Raw genomic sequence first — 21,261 nt, 5'->3', positions numbered from 1 at the left:
ATGAGGTATGAGCCACTTCCTTGAGCCACACCTACATCAAGGGCAGTCCACATGATGAGGTATGAGCCACTTCCTTGAGCCACACCTACATCAAGGGGAGTCCACATGATGAGGTATGAGCCACTTCCTTGAGCCACACCTACATCAAGGGCAGTCCACATGATGAGGTATGAGCCACTTCCTTGAGCCACACCTACATCAAGGGGAGTCCACATGATGAGGTATGAGCCACTTCCTTGAGCCACACCTACATCAAGGGGAGTCCACATGATGAGGTATGAGCCACACATACATCAAGGGGAGTCCACATGATGAGGTATGAGCCACTTCCTTGAGCCACACCTACATCAAGGGCAGTCCACATGATGAGGTATGAGCCACTTCCTTGAGCCACACCTACATCAAGGGCAGTCCACATGATGAGGTATGAGCCACTTCCTTGAGCCACACCTACATCAAGGGCAGTCCACATGATGAGGTATGAGCCACTTCCTTGAGCCACACCTACATCAAGGGGAGTCCACATGATGAGGTATGAGCCACTTCCTTGAGCCACACCTACATCAAGGGCAGTCCACATGATGAGGTATGAGCCACTTCCTTGAGCCACACCTACATCAAGGGGAGTCCACATGATGAGGTATGAGCCACTTCCTTGAGCCACACCTACATCAAGGGCAGTCCACATGATGAGGTATGAGCCACTTCCTTGAGCCACACCTACATCAAGGGCAGTCCACATGATGAGGTATGAGCCACTTCCTTGAGCCACACCTACATCAAGGGGAGTCCACATGATGAGGGAACCTCTTCTTAGAATGGGAGCCTGGCGGTATGAAGTCCTAGCAAAGCCCATGGTCATCGAGCATTCAGAGAGTGGGAGAATGTGGGTGACTGACATAATACCACCAATAAGAAGGAGACCAGAGCTTCCCTGGTGGCTCAGTGGTTGAGAGTCCGCCTGCCGATGCAGGGGACACGGGTTCGTGCCCCGGTCCAGGAGGATCCCACATGCTGTGGAGTGGCTGGGCCCAGTGAGCCATGGCCGCTGAGCCTGCACGTCCGGAGCCTGTGCTCCGCAACGGGAGAGGCCACAACAGTGAGAGGCCCGCGTAACGCAAAAAAAAAAAAAAAGAAGGCGACCAGGGCAGGAATGTTTCCATGTTCAGTGATTCTGTCACTATTTATAGACTAAACAACTTGACTGGGTAAGTTATTTTACCCATCTTTGTCTTAGGTTCCTTGTCTTTTGAATGGCAGTAATAAGTAGTAGACTAAATTTACAGGTTGCTGTAAATTGAGATTTTTACAACATTTAAAAAAATCTAAGGTAATTGAATAACAGCCTCCTCAAATTCCCATCTCCACCAATACATTTCCTTTCCTATCTCTCCTCTTAACTAAAATTAGTCCATTGACTGTGCTCCTGCCTTCTCTAGGACCTTGTTCTGTCAATTACTCCTTTCATTTACATTAATTCTCTTCTATTCTCTTCATCTTACCAGCTTCTTTCCCTTAGCTGATTAATATGTTCAGGTCTCTCCTATCTTAATTCCCTCATCCCCTTGACCCCTCTAACTTCTTTTTGTCTCTTTCCTTCCCTTCTCAGACAAGTTTTTTTGGAAGTTATTTATTATCTGCTGCTTCCATTTTCATGGCTCCAATCAACCCCTAAGTGGCCTCTTCTGATCCTACCTCAACTAAACCCACCTCTCCATGCCACGGAAACTGCTCTGATAAGATATTCCAGTATTTAGTAAGCTGGGAAATGTTTTAATATACTATCTCAAGTGGTTAGAGGCCAAAGCTAAGGACCCCTAGGTTTGGAAGCTTTTATCACATCCAGTCACATTCCCCAGGCCAGTCTTTTTGCTAATGAAAAATGGATTTGGTGGATTAGGGTGAATGTCTCCCTCTACTGGCAGCAAACTCAAACGATTTTTCCCGGTGTAATGAATCTCCAGCCATCATAATTGACCAGGGCCATTAAGATTCATTTGGGTCTCTAGCCTTTGTCCCAAATTAAAGCCATAAAGGCAGGAAGGGAATTTCCTATATAGTTATTGTTTTGTTTTGTTTGTTGTGATAAAAAAACGCATAATACAAAATTTACCTTCTAAGCCTAAGACTTAACCCACAGTTTCAGTAATGTTAAATACATTCACATTGCTGTGCAAACAATTTCCAGAAATTTTTTCATCTTGCAAAACTGAAAATCTATACCCATTAAACAACTTCCTGTTTTCCCCTCCCCCTAGGCCCTGGCAAATACCATACTACTTTCTGTTTCTATAAGTGTGCCTATTCTAGATACCCTAAGTAAGTAGAATCATACAATATTGGTCTTCTGTGACTGCCATATTTCATTTAGCAAAACGTCCTCAGGGTTCATCTATGTTGTAGTATGTGTCAGAGTTAGCTATTGTTTTTCAACACAAACCCCACACTAGATATACTCTTCCTTATTTTTTGTTTACAGGAGAGCCACAGTTGAACTACCAGTAGATGGCACTGTAATGGTGGGAATGGTTATTTAGATGTACACATACCAGATTATTCGTATTTGTATCTAATAGGAAGTTGCATTAGTTACAGATTATAGCAATACAAATTATTTACAAAATATCTCCTATGCTTTTTTTGGTTTAGGATATGTTGTCTTTACATTCTAGTTAGGAATTTCCAAATCCCTTTATACCTCCAAATATCAAAGCTATAACTTTACACTTATTTGGGAGATGTATTTTTTAACAATGTACGTCTCCCCTACTGACTCCATAACTTCACAGGAACCATAATTGTTTTACTCTCCACTGTATTTCCACTTCCTATAATGGTACATGGATGATAAAAGTCTACAATTGTACACAAGCTTATAATTTATTGTGAAGCATGTCAGTTTTTAAAGAAGCTTGGAAGTATGTAAAATTTTTAATTATATTTATCTTGATCTATTTAATGTATAATACAAATCTAGAAGTTCATTACCAAAGAGAAAGGGCAAAATAAATACCTTACATGGATTATTAGTTTGTTAGCTTCTTCCTAAAAAAGAGAGACCATGTTTTTCATCTTCCCAACCAACCAGTTTCTAAATTCCCAAAGCATCTCTAACATCACCCTGGCTTTCATTTCGACATCCAATCTGTTACCAAATCCTCTTGGTTTTTCATTCACAGTGATTTTTGTAATATTCTAACCCTCCATTCTACTTTTTAAATGGCAATCTTCTAGCTCAGGCCTTTATTAACTGTTGACTGAACAATTATCATAACCTCCTAACTCATTTCCTTCTCTCCACATTCCAATCCAACACTTATACTGTTACCTAAGTGGTTATCCTGATACACCAATATTAGCAGATACATTTCCTGCTTAAGAATATGCAATGGCTCCCTAGTACGTTCAGAATTAATTTCAGTTAACATATCCTGGAGTACTAACATACAAAGACCAATTTTTGCAGGCTTATCTCAAATGATAGTGTTTTATCACCTTCTATTTACCACATGGCCCAGTTCAAATACTGTCTCTGCAGATTCCCTGAGTCAAAATGAATCTCCTACTGCTATATAATGTCATAACAGTTTGTACTTCTCTTTTAACAGTTAGCACAGGCTACAGTGTTTCAAAACTCTTTATGAAAATACATGACACCCCATGCAAAATCTGAAAATATAATAGGAGGGAAAACTGTATTAACCTTTGCACATGAATGGCTAAAGGTGATACTATCACTTGTGAAAATGACATTTGAGGAAACATAGGAAATGGTAGTAGCTGAACAAGTTCTTATTCTTAAAGAAGTTTTAAAATGGTTAATATTTTCATTCTGATTTTAAGAAGTCTTGGCAAAGAGAAATGATTATGCATCGCTATTTTTTATCCAATATTCCAATGTTAAAGTAATCTTTGTAGCTCATACATCTCTGGAGAAATCTGTTAGTCTGTCTGTATTCCTTTCTCACCATATGTTTAAGGGTGTGTGTGTGGGGGGTGGTGAGTGAGTGTATGTGTGTGTGTGTGTGTGTGTGTGTGTAAACACATTTTGTATTTAACACTCATCAACACTCAATCAAGTTGAAGAAATCACCCATTCCAAAGCCTCACCTACATCGTTCTGGGCAAGTCTTTGGCGTTTTGAACCATCCAGATTGGACATTTCAATCACAGACTGCTTGGCATCGCACCAATACAACTTGTCAGTTAAGTAATCAATTGTTATTCCACTGGGCCAGACCAGATCCGAGCTAGCTATAACCAGTCGGCCAATGCCTTGAAGGGAAGAGCTTTCAATTCGTGGATTAATCCCCATCTCAGTCCAGAATAATCTCCTTTAATCAAGAAAGCATACAACAAATAAAACTTGCAAGGAAAAACACTTCTTTTATTCTTTCATTATTAAAAACATCAGTGTAAGTCACTTTAGGATAAACTAAAGTGGTACACCCAGGAATACAGAAAGAGAAAGTAGAGCACTGAATATTGGACACATCATTTTCAAAAGCAAAAAATTACCTTCTCTACGTACAACAACTTGGACAGAAAATGCTGAATTAAGGCTCAGACGATTGGATAAAAAAGGAATTGTTAGTTTAGAAACTTGTAGTGTATTACTAATCAAAGGTGTTTGAGCGCATATTCTTAAATCAGCGTTTCATGCTACAAAAGGCAATGGAATCTTGCTAGCCTGTCCCTCTGCTATGCATATGTAAAACTTGCCGTATACGTAAAATTAGAACGTAAAGGGAAGAGCATATTTATCTATTATCCTGTTTTACACTATGTACTCAGTTAACTTGGTCAATTTTCAGTTCTGGAAAGCAGGTGCTGAGGCACATTTTTTGAACTCAATATGGTTCAGTATCTTTTCACTGGCTTGTTTAGAGATGGTTACGTTCTCATTGTTTGAATCATGTGGCTGGCTCCAAATTAATTATCTATTTCTACCAGTTTATCATTTCCCACAGACCATCATAAAATTTGCATTATAAATAAAATAGTATGAGCTTTTATCCTTGATTTTTAACTAGGAAGGAATTATTCTCCTTAATTCTCTAACTTAAACCAACATTTGTCACTAGTTCACAATTAACAACATAGAGCCTCCTAATATTTCACGATTTCTCTTTCCTCTTCCCTAAATCTAGAAATGACCTATCACTGGAACTCATGATTTTTCTAAATAGAATTCATAAGCCACGCAATCCAAATATCATCCTCTCTCAAGAAACAGTATAGTTTTTAAAGAAAGTACATAGTGTAAGGGGCTTATGCCTCATTGATGAATGAATTACAGCCCACTTCTTTTCAAAAAGAAATTGAATTTGCTTAAAATGAAAGGGTATCAAAACAATAAACTTTTCTATAGGAAAAACAAATCAAAAGACATTAAAAGGACGAGGAAGTTATGCTAGCCATACCATTTCTGAACATTTGAACAAATCTCATGGATTTTCTTGGTTTCTGATTCCACTGACCACCTGAGGTCTTACGACGAATTTTGGACACTAGCACATCAAACATAAACTGTCCTATGACCTCCACAGAAACGGCCTTATTTTCACAAATACTTACTTGGCCATTGGATGAACAGCAAGTCCTCGTGGCTGAGAGATGTCCTCCTTAATGATTATTTCACGATATTTCCCATTTAAATCACTCCCTTCAATGAGAGATTTCCTAAAATGCATGTAATATAAAGGGGCTTGTTATATCAACTTTACTTTTTAAACAAAAATACTTGTTTCCCTTTTGCTTACTGAAAAGCAAAATAGGCATTCTAAACTCCCCTATCACAGGTGTGCACACGAATACACACGCGTCAGGAGTACCACTTACGCAAAGCCTATTGTTTTTTTTTTAACACAGTGTTTAAATTAGTTTCCCAATATTTATCCCAAGCAATTAAAACACACCGTGAAAGGGTAAGGTAAGAGGGTTCTGTGTCAGTGGCCTGGCAGGGATAAAGCCAGGAAGTACAAATGCCACCATCCCCTTCGCTTCACAACCTCCCAGCTCCTGGTGGAACCAATAAAAGCCTCCGCCTGGTGTTCACAGATCACAGGGTGGAAGGAGAGTAGACCTCGAAGGGCCAGAGAGACAACCAACACAAGGACAGTAGGAGAAGACTTACGTTGGCTTTAATTTTCTTCCATCTGATTCTAAGACAAATGAGAGTACTGAAATACTCTTTGCTACTCTTTACATTAAAAAATAATAATAACTCTTTGGAATCTGGCAGGGGAGAAAATTCTTGCTTTCTAATTTTTCCATTTATTTGTCAAACAAATCTTGATGATCAAATAGACACTTCCTCAGCACCTAGTGTGTGTCAGGGATTGACCTAAGCACTGGATGAGCCCCAGCAGGTTCCCTGAGCAGGCAGGACCACAACAGAGGAGATTAAAAAGAACCTCCCTGGGCTTCTCTGGTGGCGCAGTGGTTGAGAGTCCGCCTGCCGATGCAGGGGATACGGGTTCGTGGGCCCGTGAGCCATGGTCGCTGTGCCTGCGCGTCCAGAGCCTGTGCTCCACAACGGGAGAGGCCACAACAGTGAGAGACCCACGTACCGCAAAAAAAAAAAAAAAAAAAAAAAAACCTCCCTTCCCCACCTCGTGCCACCTGCCCAGAAACACAGAGCAAGACCAGTCCCTCCACCCTGTGCTACAAAACACTCAGGAGACCTGCTGCAGGTGGCTTGTTCAAGTGCCCTTTCTAGACGGGGGGCCGGGGCTTGATCTATTCTTCCTCATGGGCCATATGCAGGAGGGAGATAAAGGTAAAATTGGCTCAGGGCCTGGGCTGGGCCAAATACACTTTGCAAACTACCAACTCAGGGCAGTGGATAATTTGAAATCATTTATACTACAGCGCCACTTTTAAAAGATAATTTTATTCCCAGATGAAGTGGAAGGTATTTTTGAACTCAATGTGTCAAATTCACTCAGTCACAACTGTCACTGTGCCTGTTCCCTTGAGGGAAGGAATTCTGAAGCCACTTGCTTGTGACCAGGGGAAATAAAACTGTCAGTTCTGATCTCATTGTTACATCATCTCTAAATTCTTACTGTTCTGAGCAGGAGTAAGGTGATGAGAATTGAGACCGACATAAGCTCCTGACTCTGGAGCTGTCTCGGGCAGGATTGCTGGAATTTACTCTGAAAGCTCCCCAAGGGGGTCACCCAATAACACACTTCTATTTGACTCAGCCACAAAGCACATCTTGAACTCCGGGGTTGGTCATGAGACAGCAAAGACAAGGGCGGACATTTGGGTTCACGTGAGTTCAAGCATAACCCTTAATCTAGTGGAGTATCTTTCTCTTCATATTTGTTATCTAATTGGTCTCAGTGCCACCCCTGGGATCCTCTAAACCCATCCTATTTCCAGGGCAAGAGTTGTCCATCCAGAACCCCAGAAGAGTGATTTTTTACCTCATGGTAGTTTTTGTTACCTCAAAAGGATGAGCAAACAGATACACTGTTTCCCTCTTGATGCTTTTTACTAGGCATCTGACTTTGCGAATCAGGATTCCTTAATACTAAATACTAGCACTGCCAGTGGAATGATCAATCTGCTTCCTTCCTACAGTCAGATGTTAATCTGAATCTGTCTTTTCCTAAGCCAATGTAAACTGTAAGCATCCATTCTGGTTCTTTTACTTGGTTAAGAGTTACTATATAATCGAATATCACAAGCTTGGAATCCCAGTTATTTAAATCCAATTTCTAGCTAATATTAAGGTTTTCAAACTATAAACCTCTCATTTCCAGACAAATTAAAGGTTTTCTCTTAGCAGCTGCCGAGAACATGAGAAGGGCTCGTTATTACTCAAGTCAATGAGCTAGAGAATTTGAGGTCTGATCCTCCAGGATACGGTGGTGCCTGTCTATCTCCTGTAGGCATTGCCTCAGCAGTAGGTACTATGGTGCTATTAATCAAACACATAAAATTAGAGGTGCCGTGCAAATGTGGGAAATATGAGGAGACCCAGCATGCTTAGAGGGGCCCAAAGTGCCAGACATCTGCTGTCCTAATCAACGTTTCCTAAAACAGCCGTGTACAAGCTCTGTTATTATGCGCAGCTAATATTTTAAATGTCCTTTTAAGTAGGTTCAAAACAGAGAAGGCCATTATTAATATTTTTAGCATTGTTATGACTGAAGTTGACTTTCATTTGTTACGTGACACTGGGTCGAGGACATTTAACTGACCCTTGTTGTAGAGGGCAGTACGTACTATGATTATCAAAAACACAAGCTTCGGAAATGGTCATCCTTGAGTTCAAATTCCAGATCCAGTACTTGCTGGCTGCTTGACCTCAGGAAAGTTATTTTACCTCTTTGATTCTCAATTTTTTAATCTTTAAACTGGGGATAAGAAGACTTACCTTTTGGGGAGTCAATATGGATATAAAGCTCTTAGTGCAGTATCTGGTGCATTTCAGTTATTCAATAAATGAATAAATACCCAAAGGATATGGGCTTCCCTGGTGGCGCAGTGGTTGAGTGTCCACCTGCCGATGCAGGGGACGCGGGTTCGTGCCCCGGTCCGGGAGGATCCCACATGCCGTGGAGCAGCTGGGCCCTTGAGCCATGGCCGCTGAGCCTGCGCGTCCGGAGCCTGTGCTCCACAACGCAAGAGGCCACAACAGTGAGAGGCCCGCGTACCACAAAAAAAAAAAAAAAAAAATACCCAAAGGATAAAGGAATGGAATGAAGGTATGGTTAAATGAATGAACAAATGATTGAATGAATTATTTAAAATATACTCACTCTGGTTATAGAAATGCCATATTATTGATAACTGGGCAACACATCATGCATCTGGCTCATGTTTAAAAGCCTGTTTGTCTCCCATGGGTTATCCAGACCAGAAGAGATTTTCTGGGACCTAGAAAGCCTACCCTGAAGCATATAAATCCACTCCCTGGGACTTCTTCCTCTATGTTGGGACCACTGATTTCAGAGGTGAAACTCTAGTTAATTCTCTCTTCTTTTACTTTAACAAGGTTGCAGAGCTGTCAGAGGTTTGGGTTGGCCACCAGGTCACGCCATAGCTCTAAGTTACTCTGAGAGAGTATCCCAAAGCATGGAATCTCTAACCTTCTTCTATGACGTACTCCGTGGCTGGCTCCTTCTTGCTCAGAAGCAGGAAGTGGGCTCTCATCAGCACACACAAGGGATGCAGCCACTTCCTTCTTCCCCCTTCTCCTACCCCATTCCTGGGGCTGACAAGGCCACACACACGCACACACACACACAAACACACACACATACACACCAAGTGCAGTGGTGCTTCCTGCAGCCCCAAGAGCAGTGTGCCCAGAGGACAGACACACCACAACTTCTCTCTGGTCCTGTTGTTGCCCATCAGAGGGAAACAGGCCATCTCTCCCACCCTGAGAGCCAACATGTGGGTTCTAGAAAGACTTGTCATTTAAATGTTGTGCGACCTTGAATAAATCACTTAGCCTTTCTGAGCCTTCGTTTCCCCACCTGTAAAATGAAGGGGAAGTTGATCCCTGAAGCCCCTTCCAGAGCCCCCTCTGGGAGTATCCATCCTTCATTTGGCAATTATTTATGCATGACCTTATGATATTTCTTGTACTGAGACTTAGACCAAGCATTTGTATTAGTTTTCCCTGTGTACATGTGTCTTATCTCCCTGGCTAAACCGTAAGGTGACTGGAAACATGGAGTTCTTCTCAGGCTCCTGTGTATCTCCCATGCTACCTAGGAGAGAGCCTGATGCACAGCAGATGCTCAGAGAATGCTTGTTGATTATATCCAGACAGGTTTTGTGTTTCCCTGATTACAACCAATAGCCTGAAATGCAAAAACACATGCTGTTTTCTTGGTCCTCAAAACTTGCCCATGCATACAGACCTTGATGAAAGATACAGTCTTGATTAAAAGGAGGAATGTCCTGTTTGGTGGTGGGGAGGGGGTTGAGGGACTGTGGACAGCACTGGGGGCATCTTTCCTCCGATCCCAGTCAGGTGCCCAGCAATATTTTCCTGTGTTCAAAGTGGAGGATGAAGCCAGCTGTATTACCTATCCAATCACTCCCCTCCCATGTGGCTTAAAACTGAAAGAGGAAACCTACCGTCTGTCTGTCCAATAGAATTTACGGCCAATCCAGTCTACAGCAAGACCTTCTGGCACACCTACTTCTTCCTCAATAAGCCTTTCTCGCTGGGAACCATCCATATTTGCTCTCTCTATCCACTTTAGGGCTGTATGGGCAAAGTATATCTACAAAAGAGAACACAGGCATTTCAGCTTGATTTATTTAAAAGCTTAATGTGGTATATATACAAATGAGGTTAGTAAATCTTTATATTATACAGTACAATAGTTAAGAGCTGGGCGTTGGAGATAGACACACCTGGAACTGAACTCCACCTCAGTTGCTTCCCGGATATGTGTAAACTTAAGCAAGTTTATCAGTGTCTCAGAGGCTCAGTTTCCTCATTGGTAAAATGGGGATGATATTATGAAGCGCATTAGATATATATATATAAGTTCTTAGCCTTCTGCCTGGCACATATTTCTATTGCTATGGGTAATTTGCTTATCTTTGATCATTGGTCAATAACAAAGCCATCATACTTGAACTCTAACGGCTTCTACAGCCTGAAAGGGAACAAAGATGAGCAGTTTAATGGGGTCTGCAAGCTGAGCTTTAACTTCTACTGCTTGATCCACAGGATTCCACTTCGCTGCAAGTCAGGAGACACAGCTTCCTCTCCCAGTTTTGACACTTATTTGTTTGATTGCCTTGGTTAAATCATTTTTATTTTTTTTTTATTTATTTTAAAATTGAAGTGTAGTTGATGTACAATATTATATAAGTTAAGGTATATAATATAGTGATTCACAATTTTTAAAGTTTATGTTCCATTTATAGTTATTGTAAAATACTGGCTATATTCCCTGTGTTGTACAATATATCCTTGTAGCTTATTTTTTACATAATAGTTTGTACCTCTTAATCCCCTCCACCTATATTGCCCCTCCCCACTTCCTTCTCCCTACTGGTAACTACTAGTTTGTTCTCTATATCTGTGAGTCTGCTTCTTTCTTTTTATATTCACTAGTTTGTTGTATTTTTTGGATTACACATATAAGTGATAACATACAGTATTTGTCTTCTTCTGTCTGGCTTATTTCACTGAGTATAATACCCTCCAAGTCCATCCATCTTACTTCAAATGGCAAAATTTCACTCTTTTTTTATGGCTGAGTAGTATTCCATTGTGTGTATATGTGTGTTTGTGTGTGTGTGTAGGTACCACATCTTCTTTATCCATTCATCTGCTGATGGATACTTAGGTTGCTTCCATTTCTTGGAAATTGTAGCTAATTCTGCTATGAACATGGGGTATCTTTTTGAATTAGTGTTTTTGTTTTTTTCTGATATATACCCAGGAGTGGAACTGCTGGGTTATATTGCTGGGTTTATTTTTAGTTTATTGAGAACCCTCCATACCGTTTTCCACAGTGGCTGCACCAACTTACATTCCCAATAACAGTGTACATGGTTAAGTCATTTAATCTCAATTTTCTCAGCTATAAAAATGACAAAGTCAGACTAGGTATTTGCTAAAGTTCCTTTCATCTCTAGCTGTAGATAATTTCATTTTAATTAACAGATTTTGTCCAACAGAACATACCTTGAAGATGCAAAGTTCTTTTTCAGTCTAGTATGCAGACTATCGAACAGGTACAAGAATAAAAAATTGCTATGGGTTAGCTGACAATTTAATGACAGCATATGTGGAATATTAACTGTGAGTACATATATGTACATAAACCTATCATCAATAATGAGAATATTCATAAAATTAATTAAATAATTAAATAAATTAAATAAAGGATTATCATCTCTCTAGAAAAGGTTCTATTCCATAATACAAAAATGGGCACTTCTTATATTAAAAAATACTCTGCTAGTGCACTGCTTCTCAAACTCAAATGCGTACATGAATCACCTGGGAATCTCGTTAAAATGCAGATTCTGATTCAGTGGTCGCAGTGGAGCCTGAGAATCTGCAGTTCTAACACGCTCCAGGTCATGTTGATGTCACTGGTCTAAGGACCACAGTTTGAGAAGCAAGAAAATGAGAACATTGACCAGAGAAATGAAAAACCATGAATAAGCCACATGACTTAAAGTTCATTTTAGGTTTCCTTATTCACCTAGTTGTAAAAAATACTGACTGTGTGGGAAAAAACTAATTTGGCAATAAAAGAATCTTGAACTGATTCTATTAATTCTTTCCTGTTAATATAATTCTTCTATGGAGTCAAATAGATTCAGTTCATAGAAAAAAAAAAGAATTGTTTGCTAGTATTTAATTACAAAACTTCTATTTGCAAAAGTAGTTATATTTGGCTATCAATCCAGACCAATTAAACACAGAATCAATTTGCTTCACTCTTTCTCTTTTGGCCACTTACCAGAATGCTTCAAATCAGGAAGAAACAAAAGCACAAGTTTTAAAATTCTAGGAATTAATGCACCATCTAGTAACAACTAAATCATTATGGAGGGAGATTAATAACTATGTGACTTCATAATTATTGGCTGATTAATCCCCAGAAGTTACTGTAACATATCATTTCTAGCACATTCTAACCTAGCATAAAGATAACAAGAAATTAAAGACCAAATGGTCAGCTGATTGGGTTGATAATTTAGAAATTCTAATGTTTATACAAAAAAAACTTCATGTAAAATTATATAAATAATGGTGTGTTAGACTGCCATTCACACATGAGCTGTAAAACTTATGTTTCTTGGTTTTCATGGTTAGGAGGTCACTGAATTTCCTCCCTTAAGGACATGTATTAAATGCAAATTAGTAATCCATACTTCCTATGCTGTACCTCAACCTCCTATTTCTCCCAAAACACAAATAAATAAAAACCTATTTGTGGTGCTCTTCCTGTGTGTATGGCACTGTGCTAGCTTCCTATTCTCATTTCCAAAGAGGAAACTAAACTTCAGATTCTGTTCAAATTATCCCCAATAAAATGGCTGAATCGGGGCTTCCCTGGTGGCGCAGTGGTTGAGAGTCCGCCTGCCGACGCAGGGGACGCGGGTTCGTGCCCCGGTCCGGGAGAATCCCACATGCCGCGGAGCGGCTGGGCCCGTGAGCCATGGCCGCTGGGCCTGCGCGTCCGGAGCCTGTGCTCCGCAACGGGAGAGGCCACAGCAGTGAGAGGCCCGCGTACCGCAAAAAAAAAAAAAAAAAAAAAAAAAAAAAATGGCTGAATCACAGCAAGGAATAGGGTAGGGTTATGATAACAGAAACATCCTTAAAACTTTCTCAAGTGATGTTTTAATATCTACATTTAAATTTTTCTTGGCCTAATTGCTCTGAGCTTAGCAGAGGATTTTCAAGTAATCCAGGTCATCTGTTAGGATAAAATCCTCTACTCTGTCCTTAAAGCACAGCCACACCTGTCCAAGCAGCAAAACCATACCTTATTCTCCACAGGGTCATGATCTAGGGCAAAAACCATTCCTATCTGCTGGCTGAGCAGGGTTCCATAATCTGTTCCATCAAAATGCATGTGTCGAATATCTTGAGAATTGGCAAACAGCAAAAATGGTGGTGGTCCTAATAACGAAATTTAAATATGGTTGCATTTAAAATATGCCTTGAAACCCAAAAGGCACTTCTGACCCTTCCCGTTCATTGTACCCTCTTCCTTAATTTCTGCAGTACTTGTTTCTTAATTTCCCACCAGTACGGTGTAGGTTAAGAGAGGCAAGAAGACTTCCTTTTCCATGAGGTGACATACGGCCAGAATTTCATCACTGGTTTCCTCTCTGTCTAGGTGCCTGCTTTTAAAATGCAAATTACTTATAGAGAGAGACAGTATTAAGTAACAAACATCTTAACTAAATGATGTAAGTCTTATGCTGTGTAATCTCCTTGATTCACACATATTGAAACATTAATATTAGCAGACTGTATTAATTCATGTCCAAAAAAATACCCTTCTCTGGTCTGGACAGTTTTAAAATGGAGGTATGATTATGTGAGTTAATAACTAGACCCCTGATAATTTTCAGAGCTCAGATTATGCTATATTAACTAAGGCCCTGAGAAGTTAAGAGTACTGGGGTCTAAGGCAAGCTCCGTAGGCTCATCATTATGTTATCCCAGATTACAGGCATAATGAACCTCAGGAGAGATTAAATCAATTTGGCATAAATCTAGGATTTCCAAGGCTGTTGAAGGACATGAGATGTAATATCAGAAGATGAAAAAATAGTCGAAGCACACAACTTCATATTAAATTTTGTCATGAAAAGGACAGAACTTGTCCAAGTATTATGATTATTACATTCACCAGAGAGATAAAAATCAAATCAATCAACAAATATTTATTAAATGCCCCTTAACTATAAAGTGTTTTAAGACTATTCTGGTTATGACTTTCACATATACTGGAATGCCATACCTTATGTTACAGTAAATCTTTGCTTAATGCTAATTCACTTCAAAATGTTCCTCAAACACAGAATTATTATTTATATAATATTAATTTATGTCATTTATATTTATAATGTGATTTGTTTTCCATTTCCAAAAATTAAAAAAATCAGACTTTCTATGCAGAAGCCAAAAGCAATTTAACACTTTCTAAATAAAATGTTGTTTTTCACATAATCTTTTTTGCAGAGACACACTTTCAAATGTTCACAGCACTAACCTGAGGCTGTACAGCTCTTTTTGTCCAGTTGTAGGTCATAGCCCGGAATGCAGCCACATTCCCAGGATACTGGGCTAAGAGGGGTGCAGAGCTGGCTACATCCACCATTATCGGGAGATGAACAACCTACAAAAAACAATTCCTTGGTAATGATGCTATGGTATTAAAAAAATATCATGTTTTCATCAAAATATTAAGGTGAACCAAATATATGTTGCTTTTTAAAACCATTTCCACAATCATTCATACTGTCACAATCAAGCTTATTTTTCAGAGATTAGGAGGGAAATGTCACCATACCCTACTTCCCTATAACCTGACATCTTCAGTGTTAATCCTTCACATTCCAATGACCCTTGTCTTCTTGTTCTATCACTGAACTTGTGAACAAGCACACTGGCAGCTGGCTGGAATAAAAAGTGCATTTTGATGAGTTTGGCAGCTGGTCTAATTCTTCCGAGTGATTAATATATTTTTTTCTCTCTCACATTTTTGGTCTCTTGACTTCTTTTGCTCTTTTTATTTAAAAAAATGTCACACATAACTCTTTGCTAATTTTGAGTTATAGCCTTCACTCTATATGCTTAAGTCTCTATGAAGATAAAAGTAGGGAGGTATTCATAGGTGCAAGGAACAGGCTAAACGCTCCACATCCACCACCTTGTTTAATGCTGCTCACAAATCCAAGAGGCAGGTATCATTAACCCCTACAGATGAGGAAACTGAGACCAAAAGAGGGCAAGTAACTAGTCCAAAACTACACTGCTAGTAACTGGTAATGCTATCTCAGGGCTGTCTAGCTTCAAAGCTCTTGCTCATAACCACTACACTATGCTATCCAAAAACAAAACACAAAAATTATTTAAATCCATATGTTAATCCATTATGTAAATATCTTTCAATGTGTAATGTTGGAAAATCTATTCTCCTTTGTCAGTAGATGGATTTTTAGGTGTCAGTTAGAAAATGAATGTTTTCTTTTTTTAACACCTTTATTGGGGTATAATTGCTTTACAATGGTGTGTTAGTTTCTGCTTTATAACAAAGTGAATCAGTTATACATATACATATGTTCCCATATCTCTTCCCTCTTGCGTCTCCCTCCCTCCCACCCTCCCTATCCCACCCCTCCAGGTGGTCACAAAGCACCGAGGCGATATCCCTGTGCCATGCGGCTGCTTCCCACTAGCTATCTACCTTACATTTGGTAGTGTGTATATGTCCATGACTCTCTCTCGCCCTGTCACAACTCACCCTTCTCCCTCCCCATATCCTCAAGTCTGTTCTCCAGTAGGTCTGTGTCTTTATTCCTGTCTTATCCCTAGGATCTTCATGACATTTTTTTCCCTTAAATTCCATATATATGTGTTAGCATACAGTATTTGTCTTTTTCTTTCTGACTTACTTGACTCTGTATGACAGACTCTAGGTCTATCCACCTCATTACAAATAGCTCAATTTTGTTTCTTTTTATGGCTGAGTAATATTCCATTGTATATATGTGCCACATCTTCTTTATCCATTCATCCGATGATGGGCACTTAGGTTGTTTTCATCTCCGGGCTATTGTAAATAGAGCTGCAATGAACATTTTGGTACTCAAACAAACAATAGGTAGATAAACTTACCACTACAGGTTTTCCCATCTGTCTCAAGCACTGAGCCTTCAGGACAGAAACATATGGGACCGTCTGATGTCAGAACACAATCATGACTGCATTCAGACACATTGCTTGGGCAGGAAATTAATTCTAATTAATGAAAAATAAGGTCAAGATTAGTGTTAAATCAGATTTGTGGAAATTTGGTAAATTCAGTTGCTAACAAAAAAAATGATATCCTGAAAAGAATAAGTTAAATAAAGATTGAACATTTATGAATTGCTGTGGTAACAGAGATATAAAAATAAAGAAAAGGTTTCAAATCTAAAACAAATTAAAGAATAACTTCTAATTTTGGAAAATGACTCTAGTTTCCTCAAAGTTTCTTCTCTGACAATTAATACTGCTTAAGTTATTAGTCATCAAAATTCCAAAATATTTTAAATGGAACTTGGGCAAATGATTCTCAAGTTCATCTGGAAAACAAATTACATGTGTAAGAAAACTAAAAACATTGTGTAACTATGGTTAGGTGTAAGAAGGGAATGAGAGGCTCTAAACAAATAACAAAATATATCACAAAGATGCAATAATTAAAACAGTGGGTAATGAGTACAGGAATAGACCAAGAGGATAATATCAATAGAACCAGACAGAAAGTTCATTTTATTTTTTTGCAATTTGTAAAATTTATTTTGTCACAATTTCAAATGAAATTAACAGTTTTGCACTTAACTAACAAATTTACTTATCTACCAAACAGTTTCTCAATGGTTTGGTTTGTCAGGAACTTTGTAGATATCTGGTAACTCATTTGCTTATGGTTCTGGACAGCTATAGATAGAATTCAGATTGCCCCAGTCTAAATGTCAAGGTTTATATCAAGCACAACATTTTACAGTTTCTTTAACTTTTTAAATTAAGATATTATTTTCAAAGAACAAGTCTCCAGTTTATATCATTACCTTAAAAAAATGAAGATTTATTTCAATGGAAGATAGTTATTGTGAAAGCATTTTTTTTACTTGAAAATTATTTTATGTAAACTTACGTGGATTGTTTTTGCATCAAAATATTCCCTGATAGTATTAAAGCAGGTATTATTATAAGTTTTTCAGAATATACCTTATAAATGAAATACAGTTATAGGAAAGATTGGAAAGCTCATTTTAGAAAAGACTCAAGCACACATAAGAATATAGTATGTGATAAAGGTATTTTATATCATTGAGCATGTGTCATCCACTAAATGGTAGAGAAATAAATGAGTAATGCTTTCAGGGAAAAGCTAAATCCCTACCATATACCACACATCAAAATAAATTCCAAGTAAATCAAATATTAAAATGTAAAATATATACCATAGAAGTTCTAGCAGTTTTGACAATCGAGTGAGATTATGTGTGTCCTACTTGGCACATAATGGACTCTAACATATTAACATCATGCACTTGAGTATATATGCTCACAGATAAACCACATGGTATTAGAAGAAGGGCAAATTCCATAAACAGTCACAAAGGTAGTGGGTAATTTCCAAGAACTTCATCACCATCCATCCATTTTTCTGTGCCTTGTTTCACAAGCACATATAACATCCAGACTGACATATTCTCCATCATCTGTGAAGCAGTACTAGACAATATACATGAGATTTTCTTTTTTTCTTTTTTGGCCGCACTGCGTGGCTTGTGGAATCTTAGTTCACTGACGAGGGATTGAAACCTGGCCCCTGGCAGTGAGAGCGCCAAGTCCTAACCACTAGACCCCAAGGAATTCCCACATGATTTTAAACATTCGTTTCTACTTAGCTATGTTGGTAGATTCAATAAGAAACCTATAAGAAGGTATCTGAGTATGTAATCCTAAATTTGAATTGAGAATATTCATATAAACTCATAATGTATTTCTCTTTTTAAAAAGTGTTTTCCTAACTCTGATGCCCTAAAACACTCAAAACAATAACTGACTTTGAAGCAGGTTATGTTTTCTAAATACAATTTCTCATAAAAAGGAAGCAGTGGCCTTGAGAGATTGCTGATTCTAGGTCTAGAACATGGAATGTACAAGACAAACCTGGAAAATATGTCCTACCAGGTAAGAGAAAACTATCAAAGACTACTGGGGTCTGGAACCCATTTGAAGATTCTCCCACCAGCCAAAGAGGAGACAACTTGCTCATTGGTAAGAATAACAACTGCAATGGATTGAAACATATAAAAAATGTTAAAACTCCAAGAGTTCATAATAATACTTACAAAAAACAAATCTCCCAAAGTCACTGAAGTCACCATCACGCTGATGCCAAAACCAGACAGACACATTACAGGCCAATATCTTTAATGAATATAGATGCAAAATGCTCAAGAAAATATTAGCAAACCAGATGCAAAAGCACATAGAAAGGATCATACATCATGATCACGTTGGATTCATTCCAGGGTCACAAGGATGGTTCAACATATGCAAATCGATCGATATGATACACCACATCAACAAAAGAAAGGACAAAAACTACATGATCATCTCGATAGATGCAGAGATAGCATTTGATAAAATTCAACATCCATTTATGATAAAAACTCTTTCCAAAGTGGGTACAGAAGGAATATATCTCAATATAATAAAAGCCATTTATGACAAACCCACAGCCAATATAATACTCAATGGTGAAAAGCTGAAAGCCTTCCCATTAAAATCTGGAACAAGACAAGGATGCCTACCTTTCACCACTTCTATTTGACATAATATGGAATTAACAGATGCACACTACCATATATAAAATAAACAACAAGCACAGAGAGTTATATTCAATATCTCAATACCCAACAAACTACAATGGAAAAGAATTTTAAAAAAAGAATATAGATATATATATGTGTATAACTGAATCACTTTGCTGTATACTTGAAACTAATGTGATATTACAAATCAACTATACTTCAATAAAAAATAAAATTAAAAAATCCCATTGGCCACCTTTGGAAGGTGTTAAAGAACCAACCCATTATCCTAAATATAAGTAAACAAAGAGAAAACAATTCATCATTTATACTGCCTTAACTGTAAGAATTGTATCTTGAAATCACCAAATAGTTAATGAGAGAACATTCTTTTTATAAAGGTATTACAATTCATGATTAAAAAGAAATATTAGAACTAGATATCATCATTCAAATCCCCCGATGAAATAATGAATCTAGGAAATGAGTGTTAATGGCCACTACAACCATTCCCTGAAAGATGACTGGGCTCTTTCTTGCTCCCAGCAGTCTTGGCAGCTGCTCTTGGTTGGGGGCAGTCCCACCCTAAGGCAGAAAAATGGTGGCCGAAAAGAAGACGAAAAAGTTGCTGGGCCTGATGAACGCTACGCTCCAACTCATTATAGAAAGTGGAAAGTAAGTGCTGCAGGTACAAGCAGATTCTGGAAATGTTCAGACAAGGCAAAGAGAAACTGGTCATCCTCACCAACAAATGCCCAGCCCTGTGGAAATCTGAAATAGAGTACTACACCATGTTGGCCCAAACTGGTGGCCACCACTACAGTGGCAATAATATTGAATTGGGCACAGCATGTGGAAAATACTAGAGTAGGTATGTCACTGGCAAAGCCCACTAGGGTCCTCGAGGAAAAATAAGATGGAATCTAGGTGATACGGTCTAACCTCTTCTTTGGGCTTAGTCTCGTTTCAGTTGCACGTAGGGGGCCGTGTGCAGAGGCCTTGCGTCTAACACATGGGATCAGAGTTCCCAGCGCAGAACTGCTGCACCTGTTACTGCAGCTCAGCGGGCTGTATGCAGAAGCACTGTGCTCGACACCTCGATTCAACATGGCAGCGACAGCCGTGTGCAGAGACCCTGCACCCAGCACTGCGAGCTGGAGCCTGAGCAGCGCGCTTGTGTGTGCCCAAGGGGAACTCCGCCCCCTCCCAGCTGTGGAGAACCCTATAAAGCAGCCCTGCCCACGGCCTGTCAGGGGAGCGGGTACTATGGAGGTGAGCTCACATCTCTCCAATCTCTGGTCCAGTAATAAAGCTTTCCTTTGCTTCTGAACCAAACTCGGTCTTGTCCTATTGGCACTAGCGATGCCGGGCAGGAGGACCCTTGTGAGGACTGACTGGAAAGGGTCAGTAACATGCACACTGGCTAATATTGACCCAGGTGATTCTGACAGCATTAGAAGAATGCCAGAATGGACTGGTGAAAAGTAAATCGTGCATATTTTTTCTTCGGTAAAACTGTCCGGAGTTTGTTTTTTTAAAAAAGAAGAAGACCATCGGGGAACTTTAGAATGGATGACAGAGGGAGAAACAACCAGATGTTATGTGTCTCCTGATGGAAGTATAAGCATACCAATGAAGTATTATTGTCAAAATTTCAAAGCCTAATCTGATCAAGCCTGCAGATCTAACTACAAGTTTGAGAAGGACAGGGACATCTTAGAAGTGTGTTCAGTAAAATCCAGAGTGTGAGAAACTCTGCAGGAAAAAAACAGTTTCTTCAGCAACTACTTGCAAGGGGAAAAAAAGAGGAGAGGGAATCTGCAGGTTAAGAGAGAGAGGTATCAGCTAATATCAGTATAACACATGGAGCTTGTTTGGATACCTAGTCAAACCAATCAACTGTTGAAAACTTTTTAAGATAATTTGAAAACTGACTAGATATTTGATGTTATTAGGGAATTATTGTTAATTTTTTTAGTTGTGATAACGGTATCGTGGTTATACCTGAAAACGGACTGGGTATTAGATATTAGGGAATTCGAGCTAGTTTTTTAGATGTCATAGTGTATCATGATTATGTTTTTTACATGCTTACCTTTCAGAGATATATAATGAAATATGGATAAATAAACAGTAAAATATATAAATACATGCTTGTTGGAGGTTTTGATTTAACAGGTCTGGGATAGAGTCTGGTCATTC

The 21,261-nt window shown here is 38.9% G+C and overlaps 1 protein-coding gene and 1 pseudogene across 4 annotated transcripts in view; one reads left to right on the top strand and one right to left on the bottom strand.

Annotated features, from left to right (window-relative positions):
• EGF (epidermal growth factor) overlaps positions 1-21,261 on the bottom strand; it is a 93,590-nt gene that overhangs the window by 29,777 nt on the left and 42,552 nt on the right. For all 4 annotated transcript variants that reach the window (XM_065877355.1, XM_065877356.1, XM_065877357.1 and 1 more), the window contains 6 exons: positions 16,364-16,486; positions 14,736-14,861; positions 13,497-13,633; positions 10,111-10,259; positions 5,578-5,682; positions 4,111-4,334 (listed from right to left, as the gene is read on the bottom strand). In XM_065877355.1, the coding sequence (XP_065733427.1) occupies positions 4,111-4,334; positions 5,578-5,682; positions 10,111-10,259; positions 13,497-13,633; positions 14,736-14,861; positions 16,364-16,486 (864 nt within the window). The remainder of the gene's footprint in view (positions 1-4,110; positions 4,335-5,577; positions 5,683-10,110; positions 10,260-13,496; positions 13,634-14,735; positions 14,862-16,363; positions 16,487-21,261) is intronic.
• On the top strand, positions 19,658-20,547 carry LOC136123825 (large ribosomal subunit protein eL30-like; annotated as a pseudogene).

This window comes from Phocoena phocoena, chromosome 5 (genome assembly GCF_963924675.1).
Source record: "Phocoena phocoena chromosome 5, mPhoPho1.1, whole genome shotgun sequence".
Taxonomy (NCBI): domain Eukaryota; kingdom Metazoa; phylum Chordata; class Mammalia; order Artiodactyla; family Phocoenidae; genus Phocoena; species Phocoena phocoena.
Note: the sequence above shows the minus strand (reverse complement) of the source record. Positions and strands in the feature narration are given on the sequence as shown.